The sequence below is a fragment of the Podarcis tiliguerta genome (assembly GCF_965153285.1).
Source record: "Podarcis tiliguerta genome assembly, chromosome: 11".
Lineage (NCBI taxonomy): Eukaryota > Metazoa > Chordata > Lepidosauria > Squamata > Lacertidae > Podarcis > Podarcis tiliguerta.
The window spans coordinates 55,010,961-55,030,020 of NC_139544.1; the positions used below are offsets into that span (position 1 = coordinate 55,010,961).

At 46.9% G+C, this 19,060-nt stretch overlaps 1 protein-coding gene across 5 annotated transcripts in view; it reads left to right on the forward strand.

Annotated features, from left to right (window-relative positions):
• The window catches only part of LOXHD1 (lipoxygenase homology PLAT domains 1), a 171,578-nt gene extending 162,003 nt beyond the window's left edge, over positions 1–9,575 (forward strand). For 4 of the 5 annotated variants that reach the window (XM_083402597.1, XM_083402595.1, XM_083402596.1 and 1 more), the window contains 4 exons: positions 80–250; positions 2,254–2,392; positions 4,244–4,405; positions 7,983–9,575. In XM_083402597.1, coding sequence (XP_083258723.1) covers positions 80–250; positions 2,254–2,392; positions 4,244–4,405; positions 7,983–8,463 — 953 coding nt within the window. In that variant the 3' untranslated portion in view covers positions 8,464–9,575. The remainder of the gene's footprint in view (positions 1–79; positions 251–2,253; positions 2,393–4,243; positions 4,406–7,982) is intronic. The other variant, XR_014502771.1, reaches the window with a different exon arrangement.
• The last annotated feature ends 9,485 nt before the right edge of the window (positions 9,576–19,060 follow it).

Here is a 19,060-nt window from a genome sequence, read left to right on the forward strand (position 1 = left end):
CTGACATCCCTACCTGTAGGTGGCAGCAGCCTAACCTGCTTCACGTCCCCCAAGTAATGAGGTGCTTCCTTTCCTACAGGGATAGCGCCCGGCTGGCACTTGGAGTACATCGATATAGAAGACTCCCTGATGGACAAGATGTTCCGCTTCCAGTGTGATCGCTGGCTGGCGAAGAGCGAAGACGATGGGCAGCTCCTCCGAGAGCTGGCTTGTGCCAATAATGACATCCTGGAACTGAAGGAACGCACCTGTAGGTCTAAATGGGAGACCTGGGCAGTGGAGGGGGAAACTCGTGGTAGCCATTTTATTTAAAACGGAAGTCATGCTAGCCCTCCTCCAACATTTTCCACAGGTGGAAGCTCCATGTGGAGTAGCAGGATTATGCCACTGGTCATAAAGGTAAAGGTACCCCTGCCCGTACGGGCCAGTCTTGACAGACTCTAGGGTTGTGCGCCCATCTCACTCTATAGGCCGGGGGCCAGCGCTGTCCGGAGACACTTCCGGGTCACGTGGCCAGTGTGACAAAGCCGCATCTGGCGAGCCAGAGCCACACACGGAAACGCCGTTTACCTTCCCGCTAGTAAGTGGTCCCTATTTATCCACTTGCCCCCGGGGGTGCTTTCGAACTGCTAGGTTGGCAGGCGCTGGGACCAAACAACGGAAACGCACCCCGCCGCAGGGATTCGAACCGCCGACCTTTCGATCGGGAAGCCCTAGGCGCTGAGGCTTTTACCCACAGCGCCACCCGCGTCCCTGCCACTGGTCATAGAACCATAGAATTGTAGAGTTAGAAGGGACCACAAGGATCATCTACTCCAACCCCCTGCAATGCAGGAATCTTTTGCCCAACGTGGGGCTTGAACCCACAACCATGAGATTAAGAGTCCCATGCTCTGCTGATTGAGCTGTTCTCCACTTGACATTGGGCACACCACTGGCACTGCCCAATGAGGGGAATCTTGCACCTAAACAATTGCTCATGACAGTGGCCGTCGGGGGGCTCGGATTTCATCAGCCCCCTGTGCGATGCCAGAATTCAGTGGCCCCCTGCCTCTTGCCTTCCATTCTACATCATATTTGCAGCACCACTGAGGCTCTGCACCCGGTGCAACTGGTTGCGCTCCCCCAAATCTGTCTCTGCTTAAGCAGAGGGTTTCGGCAACCAGCGCCCCTGTGCAATGGGGTGTCCTGTTTTTGTGAAGGTTTACAGAGGGCCCCAGGGACACAGGTGGCACTGTGGGTTAAACCACAGAGCTTAGGGCTTGCCAATCAGAAGGTTGGCGGTTTGAATCCCCGCGACGGGGTGAGCTCCCGTTGCTCGGTCCCTGCTCCTGCCAACCTAGCAGTTCGAAAGCACGTCAAAGTGCAAGTAGATAAATAGGTACCACTCCGGCAGGAAGGTAATCACTGTTTCCGTGCGCTGCTCTGGTTCGCCAGAAGCGGCTTAGTCATGCTGGCCACATGACCCGGAAGCTGTACGCCAGCTCCCTCGGCCAATAGAGTGAGATGAGCGCTGCCACCCCAGAGTTGGTTACGACTGGACCTAATGGTCAGGAGTCCCTTTACCTTTACCTTTTACAGAGGGCCCATACCTCAACATCTGCATCAGGGCATGGGAACAGCAAATGCGGGGACCGCTTTGGAGCTGGTGAAATCTGGGCCAGTGGTGTTGACGCCCCACTTTGCCCCACTTGTCTGAATAAACATGGGCTGTTGTAAAATGTTCCACAGGTACAATTCTCTACCTTCCCGAGTTTAAATGCAACAAAAATGTTGGGGAGGGGGGAGTAGAGCTAAGTTACTGTTGCCCACAGCTTTAACACCTGAAAAGAGTTACTAGGTCATGCTGCTAATGAACAAGCATCTTAAAGACTCTTCATTCATCTTATTCTATGTTCATTGTGCACTAGGTGGAAGGTGCAGGGCTAGGGAGCCTGTGGCTATTCAAGTGTTGCTGAACTACAACTCCCATAATCCCTGACTATTGGCCATCCTTGGTGGGGCTGATGGGTATTGTAGTCCTGCAACATCTGGAGAAGGTCACAAGCTCCCCATCCTTCTTTAAGCCAGGAGAAGAAGCCCAGACCTTTCCCCCTTTAGGACCTTTACATGTTGTCAGATATGACGCATGTGAAACAGACACTCTTAATAGCAAACGAAGCCTGCAAGCTCAAATGGCAGCTATGAACTAGGAAGGGCTGAGGGCCTGTGTCTTTCCCCCAATTCACCATAAGCTCTTTTCCGACTTCCAAGCTTACAAGATCGAGACAATCACAAGTGACCGAGATGACGCAGAGACAAAGGAGAACGTCTCTCTTATTTTCGAGGGGAAGAAGGGTCGGTCGAAAGAGTTCCTTCTGGAGAACTCACCCAAAAAAAGGAGATTTTTAAGGTATGTGGGTGGTCTTAATAATATATGGCGACGATGACTGCTGATGGCAATTTTGTTGCAGAAGAGGCATTCCTCTCTGTCTAACAGGAAATTCCTCTTCTAGGAGGTTGCCTTATATTGAATCTGACCAGTGGTCCATTTACCTTTGCATTGCCTACACTGGCTGGCAGTGGCTTTCCAGGGTTTCAGAGAGGGAATCTCTCCCAGCATCTGCCTGGAGATGTTGCCAGTTGAACCTCCAACCTTCTACATGGAAAGCTTACTGTCAGGCTTCAGGGACTTAGCTTCCTCTCCCCCTTTGGCAGTTGATAAACAGAACAAAGCAAAAAGAGTCTCTTACCGGTTAGAAATTTTAATGATCACAGCAAGAAAACAAAGAATCCATTTCTAGGCATGAAGGTGCTCCCATTTAAGGGTACCACCCACTTCCCCCCTAGTCACCCACGTCACTTCCGTGTCTTGCAACCTGATCTCGCCACCACTTAGCTTTCTGTGCTGCCACCTTATTTGTTCCCCTTGACCTTGGGCTGAGCTGATGGAAGCTTTCCAGCAAAAGTGAGCCTGTTAACTTTCTCCCCCAGTTCTTCTTCTCCTAACTGTTCACCGCTCAGTTCTTCCCAACTTCTGTCTTCTGAACTATGTCCCTCTGCAAACCACTGTTCTGAATCTATACTACTTCTCAGCATGGTCCCCGACACTTACACTCTACCACCGAGAGTTGACCCTTCCTCCAATATAATGCCATTGGAGGAAGACACAGGCTTTTGGTGAAGGATGAGGTACGGAGGACTGGATTTATTTGAATTGCTGCTTCATTTGAATTGAAATTTACCTTGGCCTGTTTTAATATTATTGTTTAACTTTGATTTTGGATTTTAAGTATATCCACCCTGGGAAATTCAGGTGAACGGCAGACTATAAATAACAGAATCAGCATTGTAGAGGCCCTGCGGAAAGATGTCAAGTCCCGCAGGGCCCTAATCTCTTCTGACAGAGCGCTCCACCAGATCGGGGCCACGGCTGAAAAAGCCCTGGCGTTGGTTGCGGCCAGCCTAACCTCCCTGTGGCCCGGGACCTCCAATATGTTTTTATTTGAAGACCGTAAGATCCTCTGTGGGACATACCTGGAGAGGCAGTCCCATAGGTACGAGGGTACTAGGCCGTATAGGGCTTTAAAGGTTAAAACCAGCACCTTAAACCTGATTCTGTATTCCCCCGGGAGCCAGTGCGGCTTGTATAGCACCGGGTGAATGTGATCCCGTGGTGAGGACCCAATAATAATAATAATAATAATAATAATAATCAATTAATTTATATCCCGCCCTCCCCAGCCGAAGCCGGGCTCAGGGCAGCTAACAACAATAAAACAGTACAAAAGTACAACACAAACAACAATCTAAAATCATTCATTATAAAATTAATTCAAATCAAGCCACTGGCAACCATTGGGCCAGAGCTCCGCGAAGATTGCCGAGGGAGGGAGTCAGGCTGTGCCCTGGCCAAAGGCCTGGTGGAACAGCTCTGTCTTGCAGGCCCTGCGGAAAGATGTCAAGTCCCGCAGGGCCCTAGACTCTTGTGACAGACATAAGGAGTCTCGCCATGGCATTCTGCACCTGCTGGAGTTTCTGGGTCAGTCTCAATGGCAGCCCCACGTAGAGTGAGTTACAATAATCAAGTCTGGAGGTGACCATCACATGGATCACAGTGGCTAGGTCAGGGCGAGAGAGGTAAGGAGCCAACGGCTTAGCCTGGCGGAGATGAAAAAATGCCGCCTTTGTTATAGTTGCAATCTGCATATTAATCAATACTGGGTTTTTGTTTTGTTTTGTTGTGGGGCGGGGTGTTCTCCAGAGGAGCGACAGACGAATTTGAGTTTGCTTCCAAGAATGTCGGCGATATTGCGGCCATCTGTGTTAGTCACTGTCCAAAAGATGGAAAGAAATCAAGTGTGAAAACTGAAGTCTACTGGCATGTTGAGGAGATTATCGTCACGGAGTTGGAACTTTTCAACCAGTAAGTGGCTTTTCAACCAGTAAGAGAGCTCCCTAGATCAGGCACAGGCAAACTCAGCCCCCCAGATGTTTTGGCACTACAACTCCCATCATCCCTAGCTAACAGGACCAGTGGTCAGGGTTGATGGGAGTTGTCGTCCCAAAACATCTGGAGGGCCGAGTTTGCCTATGCCTGCCCTAGATGTCTCTGGCATTCACTGATTCCACAAGTGGCAGGGACAACTGGATCTGATGGTATTTCCGGATAGTTGCAACAAGGTCCATGTCCTGACTATGGTGTCGGGTCAAGTCTACAGTCCCCCTTCCCCCTATAGGGCTGAATGACTGCTGTCTCCCTTGTTCAGGAGGTAAACCAGGTGGAACCAGATGAATGTAGCTCACCGATAGGGTTGCTGGCTTTCCAGATTTGACTGGATGTTTCTTGGTTTTTCCTACTCAGGCATTATACTCATGAGTAAGTAGAACATGCAGGTGGGTAGAGCAGGGAAGATGGTACTAGCTCCAACCTCACCAGTACTTGAGTTGGAGGACAGCCATTTGCAGTGGGATACATAAAGATGGGCAAGTTTGGCAATTTTGCTTTCTCTGGATTTCTCATCCCCTCCAATTGGCTGGAGAACTGCATTGCAAAAATTGAAGAAACACTAATTTCATATGACATCTGTGTTTCGGTCCACATATTATTTCGGAAAATGCTTATTTGAAGGTTTGCCTCTAAGCCTATCTTAAACCAAATTTCTTCCCCATCTCTAGTCCCTTCCGAATCTATGCCATTTGAATTTTTATGCACATTTTAAATGCATATCTGCGCACGTTACATGGCTGGAGAACCGCATTGCAAAATTCAGAGAAATGTAAATTTTGAAGAAGGGCTGTGCTGTGCTGGGGTTGGTGGATTGTTTCAGGAAATGAACTAAGTTGGCCTTTAAATGGGAACTGAACTGAATTTATCCCCATTCCTAAGTACAGGCTGCCATTCTCAGCTACACAGATACAAAAGACCCTTGAGATATCATATTATGGTATATCATAATTCCAAAAAAGGCATAGAAAGCACAGAAATAGCAACTGCTGGGCCATCAATAGGACCTTTATGGTTGTTTTGCATCGGCACCAAAACAAAACGCTGCCACATCCACCACTTTTTCTCGTGAGCTCGCAACATTACAAGATTTTCTCCCTCCCCTCAAAATTCGCAAAAGGAGAGGTTGCCCCTTTTCACCCATCTTAGCCCCGTATTTTCCATTTTTTGGCTCAGTGTTAGGCAGAACAATGAAAAACATGGAGGCAGACCAAAGAGTCTTCTCCGTAAGAGTCTTTGGAGCTCACAAGAGCTGTTAATTATTCAATTAGTTAATTTCCCATGAAACCAGCCACACTTCCCTTGTGGTACAACTAGTGTATGCCAACACACAGTTTGGGAATGACTGTATGGGCCCTGGAGCTGAAAGTAAACAAATCCCCATTTTGTCAACAACACACAAAGTGCGATCCCATCTGATCCTACCTTACCCTGAACCTGTCAAAGAACCAACCTATCATGCAACTCAACCTGTTAGAGGTTTGAGAGCAGGTGTGATTATATACCATGAAGAAGAAGAAGAAGAAGAAGAAGAAGAAGAAGAAGAAGAAGAAGAAGAGGAGGAGTTTGGATTTGATATCCCGCCTTTCACTCCCCTTCAGGAGTCTCAAAGCGGTTAACATTCTCCTTTCCCTTCCTCCCCCACAACAAACACTCTGTGAGGTGAATGGGGCTGAGAGACTTCAGAGAAGTGTGACTGGCCCAAGGTCACCCAGCAGCTGCATGTGGAGGAGCGGAGACGCAAACCCGGTTCACCAGATTATGAGACCATCGCTCTTAACCACTACACCACACTGGTGTAGTGTTTCGTGGTGGTGTTTCGCAGCTGTACCAATGAAACTTTTTGAGTTAAAGCACAATCCTTGTTTTAAGAAGGTCTGTTGGCACACATAAAATACGATGCCTATTTCCCATTGGGCATCTGGGGGTGCTATCTGAGGTAACCTCTAGGTTGGATTGCTGTGATGTGTTGTATGTGGGGCGGCCCTTGAGGCTCTCCCAGAATCTGCAGCTAGTGAAAAATGTGGCAGCTGGACCGCTCACTAGAGCAGAATATCGTCAACATACTTTGCCGCTGCTGAAAAATTGTACATGCTGCAAACTGGGAGCAGCATGCCTAAATGATTGCCTCGTCCCCTACATATCCAGCCTATCACTGCTTTCAGCAAGAGACTGTAGCCTGCAGCTGTCATCTTAGCAGGAAGCTTGCTCCCATCTGTTGTTGGCACCCACCTGTCTCAGGAGACAATGGAGCAGTGTGCCTTTGGAAGTGAAGTCAAACTGTTGGAAGGTTACAGCATTTGCTGTGACTATAGAGACTGGTACGGGAGAGACATGTTTTGTTGCAGCTGGGGCAGATGAAGGCATCTGGTTGTGCTGCTGCAGATGCACCATGGCGTTTCTTCTCTCTGAGCTCCTCCCAGTGGTCGTTCCTCTTCTGGTCCACTGCTATGGATGCATGACCTGTGTGTCTCCAGGTACAGTACAGTGGACACTTGGGTTGTGAACATGATCCATGCGGGATGCACGTTCGCAACCTGCAGCGTTCACAACCCTCAGCGGCGTGTCTGCACACATGCGGGTCGCGATTCAGTGCTTCTGCGCATGCGCAAAGCACGATTTAGTCTTCTGTGCATGTGCGACCGCCGAAACCCGGAAGTAACCTGAAGCGTCTGTAACCTGACTGTACTGCGGTCATCTGCAAGGAATTCCCACAAAGCGGGGTCGATGTTGCCAGCCTTCATGTCATCTTTGTAGCAAAGAGTTGGTATGCCACTTCATTCCCCACAGTGTCAGAACAGGGCCTTTTGTGTGGTGGCATCACGCCTTTGAAAGTCCCTCCCATTGCATACTGAACAGTTGCCTTCTCTGTTGCCTTTTTGGCACCTGCGAGAAATGTTCCTCTTTCAACAAGCTTTTGAAATAGAGATCTTTATCCCAGTTGGTATCTGTGCTGGATCTGAAATGATTTTTACACATGTGCTGTTGCTGTTATATTCTATATCTATCTAGCTACATGGGATTTTTTTTTAAAAAAGTTTATTTTATATCTGCAATTGTTTTAACAGTTTTTATATACGCAACTTTTTTGCATATGTTATTACACTGTAGATCGCTTTGAGACACCTCGTGGGAAGGGATTCATAAATGAAATAAATAATCATCGTCATCTGAGATTGGGGTTGGAGAAATGGAAGGGGCAGAGATTGCTTCTTTTCAGAAGCAGGGCGGAGGGGGAATAGGCTACACATCCAATTAAATGGATTTCTGTGCCTGGTATGCTTATGGAAGTTTGCCAGCCAAAGGAATTTAAACAAAAGGAGGATAACAAAACATTCAATCAAATGGGATTTAGCAAAGCCAACAAAATAGTTGTTATGGAAAGTGTGCCTTCTCTCTCCCAAGAAAAATAAGCTCCCTGCAGCGAAATACTTGGTCAGAAAGGTAAGCCGTTAATTGTCCCAGGTACAAAGCTCTGTTCTGTTCCTTTTGGCAGGTATTTCTTCAGGTGCAATGCGAAAATACCGCTCTGCAGGAAAAGGGGCGACCAGAAGGTCTTTGAGTGTGCCAAGGTGATCGAGAGCTTTGCCAGCAAAGCTCGGAGTTTGGTGCCAGTCAAATATGAGGTCATTGTTGTGACAGGGTTTGAGAAGGGGTCTGGCACAGACGCCAACGTCCTCATTACCATATTCGGAGTGAACGGGGACTCCGGCAAGCGGGCGCTCAAACAGAAGTGCCGCAACCTCTTTGAGCGGGGCAATACCGACCGGTTCTACTTAGAGATCCTTGAGCTTGGGGAGTTGAAAAAAGTCCGCATTGAGCACGACAGCACTGGGATCTCGTGCGGATGGCTGGTGGAGCGGGTGGAGATCACCAACTCTGCTACAGGCGTGACCACAAATTTCCCCTGCGGGAAGTGGCTGGATCAGAATCGAGGCGATGGGTTAACCTACAGAGAGCTGTTTCCAAGGAATTAATGGCAACGTTAAATGTACTTTCCCCCCTTGAAATCCTTAAACCTGGCTGGGCAATGGTGTTTCCCAGTCTGGGTCCCTGTTCCCTTTCTTCCCCCATCTTAAACAGAATGTCAAAACAAACCCATTTTTGCTTACCGTGTAAATTTAAACCAACCAGTTTCCTTTCAACGGGCTTACAGGCTTCTGTTACAGAATATTGGCAGTTTACCCCTATTTTGTAAAAATATATGCCTCTTCGGTAAAATTTTCATTGCACTTGAAACTTCTTTTCTCCTTGTTTAAATCATTTCAGAGCAATCTACAAAAAACATTAATGCGCAGTTCATTTGTCATTATAGTGCCTGTTCGCTGGAAAACCTTTACTAAAATTCCTTTAAAATGCTGTGTTTTAACATTTTTAATTATTGCTGTTATTTGATTTATCCTTTTTTTTAATTAAAAAAAGAACAAAATACTTTAACAAAAAGCAACTTACATGAAAAACAGAAGACGCCTTTCTCTGATTAAAAACATTTCCAGTGTGTGCGATGGAGCCATTTTAACTTTGCCAGATTATATGCTGGTACTTAAGCATGAATAAAGTTGACTTTAAAAATATTGTTGGGTTTTATTATAGGCATAAATAATTCCCGTATGATGAGCTGGTCACCCCCATCCAGAGTTCTGAAAATGCCAACCTAGGATTGGTTGCCTCTAATTAGGTGAATAGGGATGTTCTTGCAGGTAGAATAACATTGGTCATCTCCTGCCCATCTAGGAGCTAAACCTCTGAATGATGGAGTGTATGCTTTGGATATGAAATATTCAAGGTTCAATTCCCAGGCTGTTGAGGTATGTCAGGGATGGGAAACCTGTGGCCATTCAAATATTGTTGAACTACAGCCCCTATCATCCCTGACAATTGTCCAGCTGATGGGAGTTGGAGTCCAACAATTTCTTGAAGGCCACAGGTTGCTCACAAGACGAGTCATAGAATCATAGAACTATGTATACAACTTTACATACGAACACCAGAGAATCGTGTGTAGTCCATTCATTTCCCATTAGGACTGGTAGGGCAGAAGGAAGAGAGAGCAGCAGAAGGTGGAACAATGCTCTATTTGCCTTCATTGAGCAGCATGCACTGCTTGTGGGTCTCAGCTGCATGAAGTGGGGGTACCCAAGGACACCCCACCCTCCCTGCAGAAGTAGAGTACAGTAGGACCTGTACTTACAATTGACTCCACTCGTGGACATTCCAAGTAACCTGGAAGTAACCGGCGGGTTTGCCGCCCTTCGCCCATGCGCAGGAGCGGTGATCGCAGTTTGCGCCTCCGCAGAAGCGGCCAATCACCGCCCTCGCCTGTGCACAATGGCCCTCTTCCAGCAACCCATTTCACCATAAGGACAGGCCTCTGGAATGGATTGTGGTCATGAGTCGAGGTTCCACTGTATCCCAGTCAAGGGACGTAATAGTACAGCTTCATCATGCTTTGATCAGACCCCCACCTGGAGTCCTATGTCCAGTTCTGGGTACCACAATTTAAGGGGGACATTGACAAGATGGAATGCATGCAGTGGAGGGCAACCAAGACGATCAAGGGTCTGGAAACCAAGCCTTATGAAGAACAGTTGAAGGAGTTGGGTATATTTAGCCTGGAGAAGAGAAGGCTGAGAGGTGATATGATACCTGAAGGAGCAAGCTTGTTTTCTGCTGCTTCTATGGGTAGGACCCTGAACCATCAGGCACAAATTACAGGAATGACAATTCCAACTAAAGAGGGAGAACTTCCTGATGATGAGAGATGTTCGACCGCGGAACGGACTCCAACTGAACGTGGTGGGCTCTCTTTTGCTGGAGGTTTTTAAGCAGAGGTTCGATGGCCAGTTCTCTGGGATTTTTTAGCTGTGATTCCTGCATTGAAGATGGGTTAGATGACCCTTTGGAGGTCAACTCTACAGTTCTAGGATTCCCTATTTCAGGAGTCAATGCAAAGTGTGTTCAAACCAAAGCTGAGGCTCCTTGCAGAGACCCAACAGGAGACCCTGGCCAAAGCAACTCATACAAAAATGCCTCCATCCTCCTTTCCCTTTCTTCCGCGTTCAACTTTTGACACCCCACCCCCACCGGAGGCCCGTTGCTACAACAACTGACGCTACAGGCGTAATAAGATTCCCGCTGAACTACTCCAATGGGAGGATTTACATACATTACTCTAAAATGAATGCATTCTTGGCAAAGGGAGCTGGAGAGCTGTCAGCTGGCCAGGCATGGAGAGCTCGTTTGCTGCAGTGACTTCCTCGTTTGCTAACGCCCTTGCTCCTCGGTCAATGCCCAAACCCAAATTAAATTGGTGCGGCTGCAGGAGCTGAGAATGGCAGGCGTGGTTCCGCCACCGTAACGCCAGTGATGTCTGCCAAACTTTAGATGCTGTCCTTTAAAGGTCTGCTGCTGTTTTCTTTCTCGCAACTGCCTCTTGCCTTCGCCTAATGGCAGCATTTTAGCCCCACAGACTACCTACGAGATTAGTTAGGTGACAGGCCAGTTACCCTAAGGCTCTCCTTTCTATTCATCTTTTCCTTGGGGACTAATACATCTCCTTGGAGATATCTGCAAACAACAGGATTTGAAATGAGTTTAGCAGAATAAAGCTTCACAAAGACCCCTGGAAACTGCAGGGTAATGTGAGCTGGGGCACACGGGTGGCGCTGTGGGTTAAACCACAGAGCCTAGGGCTTGCCAATCAGAAGGTCGGCGGTTCGAATCCCCATGACGGGGTGAGCTCCCGTTGCTCAGTCCCTGCTCCTGCCAACCTAGCAGTTCAAAAACATGTCAAACTGCAAGTAGATAAATAGGTACTGCTCCAGCGGGAAGGTAAACGGCATTTCCGTGTGCTGCTCTGGTTCTCCAGAAGCGGCTTAGTCATGCTGGCCACATGACCTGGAAGCTGTACGCTGGCTCCCTCGGCCTAAAGAGCGAGATGAGCGCTGCAACCCCAGAGTCGTCCGCAACTGGACCTAATGGTCAGGGGTCCCTTTACCTTTACTATTTACCCTCAATTTAGTTGAATATCACCGTTAGATTTTTTTAAAAAAAAATCCATTAAAAACCCAATATTTTCAAAAAATAATAGAATTTCATAGCTCAAGGACATTTGGAATTATTATTCTCATTTTGTCCACCCAGAAAACTCAAGAGCAAAGTCACACTGGATTCAAACAAAATGTGTCCAGATAACAATTTCATAGAGCTACAGCTTAAATGTTTAATTGTGTTTAATAAATAGGTACTGCTCCAGCGGGAAGGTAAACGGCGTTTCCGTGCGCTGCTCTGGTTCGCCAGAAGTGGCTTAGTCATGCTGGGCACATGACCCGGAAGCTGTATGCCGGCTCCCTCGGCCTAAAGAGCGAGATGAGTGCTGCAACCCCAGAGTCGTCCACGACTGGACCTAACGGTCAGGGGTACCTTTACCTTTAATGTGAGCTGGACATCCGTAACAGGGATTTTGCAACCCCTTACTGTGACCATAGATTGAGCTGGAAGGGACCTTGAGGGTCATTCAGTTGAACCCCCTGCAATGCAGGAATCTCAAATGACAGATGGCCATTCAACCTCTGCTTAAAAAATCTCCAAGGAAGGAGAGTCCATCACCTCCCAAGGGAGACAAGTATATTGAGGAGAGAGCTGTCAATGGCTGCTGACCATGAGAGTTGTGCTTTACCTTGTGAATTGGAAGCAGAAATCCTTCTGGATGCCATTTGCTGGGAACAGCAGGAGAGAGTTGCTCTTGTGCTCGTGTTCTGATCGCCGGTTTCCACAGGCCACTGTGAGAACAGGATGCTGGACGAAATGGACCACTGGCCTGATTCAGCAGGCTCTTCTTATGTATACACACACACAGGGCTAACAACCCTGCTCGCGGCACCTGCCTCCCCAACTCTCATTCTCCCATACCTAGCCACCCCTCCTCCCTTTACACCTCACCCAGTCCCTCACACCTCCCCTCGCAGCTCAACCGAAGCTCCTCTACCCACACAGCTTGTCCTCAAACCAGTCCCCCCTTCCAACAGTTCACCCCAACAGAGGTTTGCCAAACTACTCCCCAACATATCCACAATGGACAGGAGACCATTTGTCCTTCTGTCTCGGTTCCTTTCCCCTCCCCGGCAGTTTGGCCCCTCCAAATTTGCACAGCCGCCCTTAAAACACGCTCACATTTCATTTGATGCCAGGATCGGACCTTCACTTCCCATCCATTCTGAGGAGAGGAGTTCTGCAAAGTGCTTCTATCTGTGATCCAGTCTGGCGGTGGCTGAGGTAAATGTCTTTTCCTCTTTGCTGTAAGTGCCTCTTCTCCATTTTCCCTATTGGCTCATGGTGGGGGCCAGTGCCAGATTTACATATAAGCTAAACAAGCTATAGCTTAGGGCCCCACTCTCTTGGGGGCCCCCCAAAAAATTAAAGGAAAAAAACCTGGATGTACATTTCCAAAATATAAGATTAAAAAAATGAATTAAAAACTACATACAGCAACGAAGGGACGCGGGTGGCGCTGTGGGTTAAACCACAGAGCCTAGGACTTGCCGATCAGGTCGGCGGTTCCAATCCGCACGACAGAGTGAGCTCCCGTTGCTCGGTCCCTGCTCCTGCCAACCTAGCAGTTCAAAAGCACATCAAAGTGCAAGTAGATAAATAGGTACTGTATTTTTCGTCCCATAGGACGCACCTAGTTTTTGGGGGAGGAAATAAAGGAAATCCCCCCCCCCTTATTTCCCCCCCAAAACCAGGTCGGGGAATCCAAACCAGGTTGGGGAACAGCGAGATGGCGGTGCTGCGCCTCCCCGCTGTCCCCCGAGCTTGCGGGGCTGCCTGATGTCTGCCCGAAGCACGGGGCACTCTGCTTCAGCGCTCCCCGCGCTCTGTGCAGCAGGCTGCTATCCACAGCCTAGGGAGCCCTGCGGGAACTCCTGCAGGGCTCCCCAAACTGCAGATGTGTTCCTGAAGCGCCAGGTGCTCTGTATTCAGCACGCCCCGTGCTGCAGGAAGCAGGCTGCTATCCGCAGCCTAGGGAGCCCTGCGGGAACTCCCACGGGCTCCCCATGCTTGCTGATAGCTTCCTGAAGCCTGGAGAGCGAGAGGGGTCGGTGCGCACCAACCCCTCTCCCTCTCCAAGGTTCACTGAAAGCCTACATTCGCCCCATAGGACGCACACAGATTTCCCCTTCATTTTTGGAGGGGAAAAGTGCGTCCTATAGGGCGAAAAATACGGTACCTCTCTGGCTGGAATGTAAATGTCATTTCTGTGTGCTGCTCTGGTTTTGCCAGAAGCGGCTTAGTCATGCTGGCCACATGACCTGGAAGCCGTACACCGGCTCCCTCCGCCAGTAAAGTGAGATGTGCGCCGCAACCCCAGAGTCGTCCGCGACTGGACCTAATTGTCAGGCGTCCCTTTACCTTTACCTTTACATACAGCACAGTGTTTTGTGATGTGTAGGCTCCTGTGATGTAAGTAATGGGCCCTGCCTGCTAGCCTGCTCCCTAAAATATCATTGGTTTGCTCATTTCTATATATAGGGTGCCTACATTCTGCATATTTTGTTATGTGCAAATGGCTTTAGATACCTATTAGGTCTATAAATTACCATATAGCATATATTCAACAACAAAAAACAGCGACAAATTGTTGTTGACAAAGGACAGCTGGACATATAAAGGGCCCCATGACCTTCAAGAGCTTAGGGCCTCATCAAACCTAAATCCGGCCCTGGTGGGGCATACCAGTCCCATCTTGTGTTCCTGTCTCTTTTGGATGTTGCAGTTATACCACCAGCAGCCATTTTGCATTACATCCTGATGTTACCCATTTTGTGATATGCCACAACCTCCCACAGCAGCCCTTTTGCAGTTGCCACCCCAGAACTTTCTCAAAACTCCACTGACCCGAAAAGGTCATTCGGTCCCTTGTTTGTTTGTTCCAGACTTTGCTAGAAACGCCGAGACCCAGTGCTTTCACAAACCCAGCTCCCGCAACCCACCCAGTGCTCCCTTCCCACCCAATCACGATGCCATTGCGTATTCCGGGGAAGTAGTTAGCAATGCAATTCATTTTATTAGTTATAAATAAAGTACAAAAAAATCCACCAAAAGTGAATCTAAGCATTTACACAATTTCTAATGTCTCTTGGATTTCCACCCCACCCCCTCCCAAAATGCACTATTGCTTTAATATTAATAATAAATATTTTTTTTCTAGCTTTCTCCTATAAAATAGTCTATGTAGCAAAATGTTGCACAGCACAACAGAACAGCAGTAGGAGTAAAAAAAAAAAAAGTGGATGATCCATTCACTTTCTTCTGCCATTAAGGGAAAAACTGTGTGATCGTGCTGCCCTGGTGGGGTTTTTTACAAAAACAAACGTTCCCTTTTTTGCCATAGCTGGTGCATGTTAGGAAAATCCTGGAGAGGTCATCCATCAATAATCACAGTCAATCATAATATTCCCTTATTAACGTTCTGCTCCAGTAAGGTTGCACGCATGTTGCATGTTGTATGTACAGTGGTACCTCGGGTTAAGTACTTAATTCATTCTGGAGGTCCGTACTTAACCTGAAACTGTTCTTAACCTGAAGCACCACTTTAGCTAATGGGGCCTCCTGCTGCCGCTGCGCTGCCGGAGCCCGATTTCTGTTCTCATCCTGAAGCAAAGTTCTTAACCTGAAGGACTATTTCTAGGTTAGCGGAGTGTGTAACCTGAAGCGTACGTAACCTGAAGCATATGTAGCCCGAGGTACCACTGTACAAATGTCCCTTCCAACTCTACCGTTCTATGATTCTATGAATCTATGATTCTAAATCAGTGCAAGGACCTGGAAGAGGGAGTGAGACCCCACTTAAGACGTGAAGCAAATTTCGCTTCCACCCCATCCCATGGCTGGGGATACCACTTTCAGCAGACAAGTGACATACCCACCAAGTGCCCTGGAAAAACCGGGACATTCCTTTTTCCCACCATGAGGGCACCGCAGCCATTGGGGCACCATGCTCTCACGAGATTTTGGGCCAAGATCTCTCCCCCTCCCCCCAAAAAAACTGTTTTGTGGGTCTGTGATCTCACACGGCACCCCAAAATGTGAATTTTGGGGGCACCGTGCCTGAAAAAGCACTTTTCCAGGTCCGCGACCTTGCATGGGTCCCTTGGAGCATACGAGGTTGGAATACACATGGGAAACTGTTGCTGGTTATCTCTGAACATGCAACGCAATGGCAATTGTGAAGAGACCTTCTGTACTTTACCATCACCAGTGGTGATGCAGGTACTGTGTATTAAGCTATTGCCGTTGCTCCAAGGAATTTACCTGCTAAGATATCGGGGACTAGCACATCTCTCCAGCTGGGATGAAGCACCTCCCCAGGTGATTCTTTCCTTAAGATGCACCAGCCTATGGTTTGCTTGTAACATCTGGGAGATTTGAGACTGGTTCGCACATGATCTGGGTGGGTAGGACTGGGATGCAGCTCAGACGCACCCTTCCCAACCACATGGCGAACCTTTAGTGGGCAGCCTTTACATGAGTAAGCCTTGCTTGTGGGATATCTCTTTTATATAGCTGGAGGACCACACTGGCAAGGCCTGGTCAGGTAGCCAAAAATGCAAGGTGAGCATAGCTGAAACTAGAGCATAGTTTCCACAAAGGACTTTGCGCATGGCGAGGGCTAGGTGGTACAGAAGCCCAGGGCTTGCTCTCCCTAGTGCCACAGTTCCCCATGGCCAAATGTACACCCAGCCACCGTCGTACGTGGATCAGCTTTCGTGGGCATGCTTTGTTTCTGCATAAATCTCCAAGGGAAGGAAAATCCCTTTTTTTTTTGGCATGTAATCCAAAGCTTTCAGAAAAGGGAGACATTCCTTCTGTTTGGTTTTTGAGGGTGGCAATTTTCCCTCAACACACACACACACACACAAAAAGGCAGGAGCGAGTGGATCATCGCAATTTGATCATGAGTGCAAATAATATTCATATATATCTATATATTTATATATCTATATATGTTTTAAATGTGTGTATGTGTGTTTTTGTGTGTGCTAAAACACGGCCACTATATTGCAGATTTTCCACTATGTCACAGCATACAGAATCAAAGTTTTGCATTTTGTTTTTTTTTGTATGGAATGTCTCCAAGGTAACAGCACCACAAGTAATACAGTTTGTCATCACACACCCTGAATATTATTTTTTTTGTTTTTGTTTTTGAAACGATAAATGTGCCCCGCCCATTTTATCATTTATTTTTTTAAAATAATTATTCTTTGAAAGTACCGACGCATGCAAAGCATTCCATTCCCAGAAATTATGCCAAAAAAATATTATGAGGTAATAGAGGAGCAATTAAAAAAATTAGTATTCATTTCTAAATAAATAAATTATAATTAAAAATGCAAAAGAACAAACAACCCAACTATAAAAATAATTAAATAAGAACCCACAATATCTACAAGTTAGTCATAAATTATGATTGTTAAATATAAGGCATTTAAACTCACAAAACCCTGTAAACTATCGATGTGTTTTTTTGTGTGTGTTTCTAGAGATTTCTTTTTGAAAGATCATTCAATGTCCTCATTCGCACAAGACGTTTAACTGCAAAGCCACTGAACATCATCTAATGCAGTTATGGCAGTTCACATGCATTCGCTTGTACAAGTCGCCGTCCCTCACCCAATCACTCCAAATAATAATAATAATAATAATTTTTTTAAAAAAAACCAATGAGGGTTTGGTGCTTTGCTTCACCATTTTTTTAAAAACTGTGCTTATTATTCATTAGGCAAATAATGTAATATATATATATATATATATATATATATGTACGTACGTATGTATGTATATATATTAATACTTTCGCATAGGCTTTTAAGCACTTGGACTGGAAGCTCTTGCTTCCCTCCTCCCCACAAAGAATGGTTGCTTTTCAGACAGGGCTTAAAAGAGCCCCTTTTCCTCCCCGTTAAAAATATTTCCCAAGTAAGAGTTTGGCTATGTCAAGTTCTAAGCACTTTCTGCAAGACACAAAGGGTCAAACTAGTTGTGATATCAAATGAATCTAACTGCAGGTTTTGAAGAATGCAAATAGCATCAGTTGGGGGGTGTTGCTGTTAATTACTGGGATTGCAGCTGGCAGAGGGCATTTAACCCTTAGGAAAACTTCTCCTCTGAAGGTGGCATTTGCTTTCAGGGAGGAAATCTCCCTCTCTTCATTGGCACCAAATGCCACACTAATTCTCATTCCATTCTTGCTGTGATCTCCATAAAGCCCCACGAGTTTTGTAGGCCCCAGAATGAGATGGGCTAGCAGGTCTCCATAGTTGTCCCATAAAAGGCAGAAGCAAGGGAGACCCTCAACTGGCTGAGTCACTGGGGTGGTTGGTGCCTTCTTCCTTAGAAGCAGTGCTCTGGACAGGAATTCCAAGGAGGACTCGGAATCAACACTTGCCACTTTCAAACCAATGAGTCCCACGAAGAAAACAGAACAAGAACAAAGATGGCGGCTCTCCTTCTCGGTAGACCTCTTCATAGACCTCTGTCCTAAGAGGCGGTAACCCAGCCAAATACTGATGCTGGAGCAGCTACATTCTGGAACAAGCATAACCAGGATAATTGCAGATAGCACAGCACAAATGAAGAACTAGGGTCCCCTGAGGTCAAGTCTTCTTCCCGTGCTTAGCAGTTTGAAGGGAGAAACGGGTGCCATTTCTGAGTGGAAGCACCCTGGACATAAAAATATGCCAACTCTTTTGGAAAGAATCCGGGTGAAAGTTTTCAGCTTGTAAATAGATTCTGAAGCTCAATCACAGCGCAGTCAGTCATGGAAAGAGCTGTTGGTTGCCCATCTACGCATGTCAAGAACCATCTCTTGCAAGCTGCCCCTTCGTTGAAGTTCGGCCAACTTTTCTCTCTACATTTGCTTAGAACTTGACACAACCAAAACCCCTGCCCCATTACCGATATCCCATATCACTCTTGTTTTTGCTTGCTATTATGAATTACTATGATTATTAAATGCTATTAACAGTATAATCTGCTGCTGCTGGAAGTAGGCCCAAGCCATATTGTTGGGCAATGTTTTCTATTTGTTTGTTTTTAGTCCCAAGGCACTCAGCTCTTCTTGACTTTGGGCTTCAACCCTAAAGTTTAGCAAAGCAAATTGGAAGATGGCTACCGATTTCTAGCGCCACCTTCCGGCAAAAGTAAGCGACCCTTGGATTTTTTTCCTCGCAAAGAGAGTTTTTAATTGTTTTGAAAGAAAATGAATGGATGCCTGTTCTTCCTTCAGAAGACAAGAAAAATCGTCTGAAGCGAATCTTTCCAAATCTTTCCAAACTTTGCCTCCTCTGGCTGCCACTGAGCAATCTCTTCCACTCTTCACAGCAAAACAAGACGATGATATTTGAGGAATCATAGGGTTGTATTCAATGTCACACCAGCAGGGTTCCTGAATTTCATTTCCTCGTCTCCCTGTGGGTCCCTGCAATGCTTTGGAGGGTCCCCCAATCCTCCAGAGCTGTTTTTGAGGGCACAAAGGGAGAGGAAATTTTGTTATGTGCACAGAGGTTCATG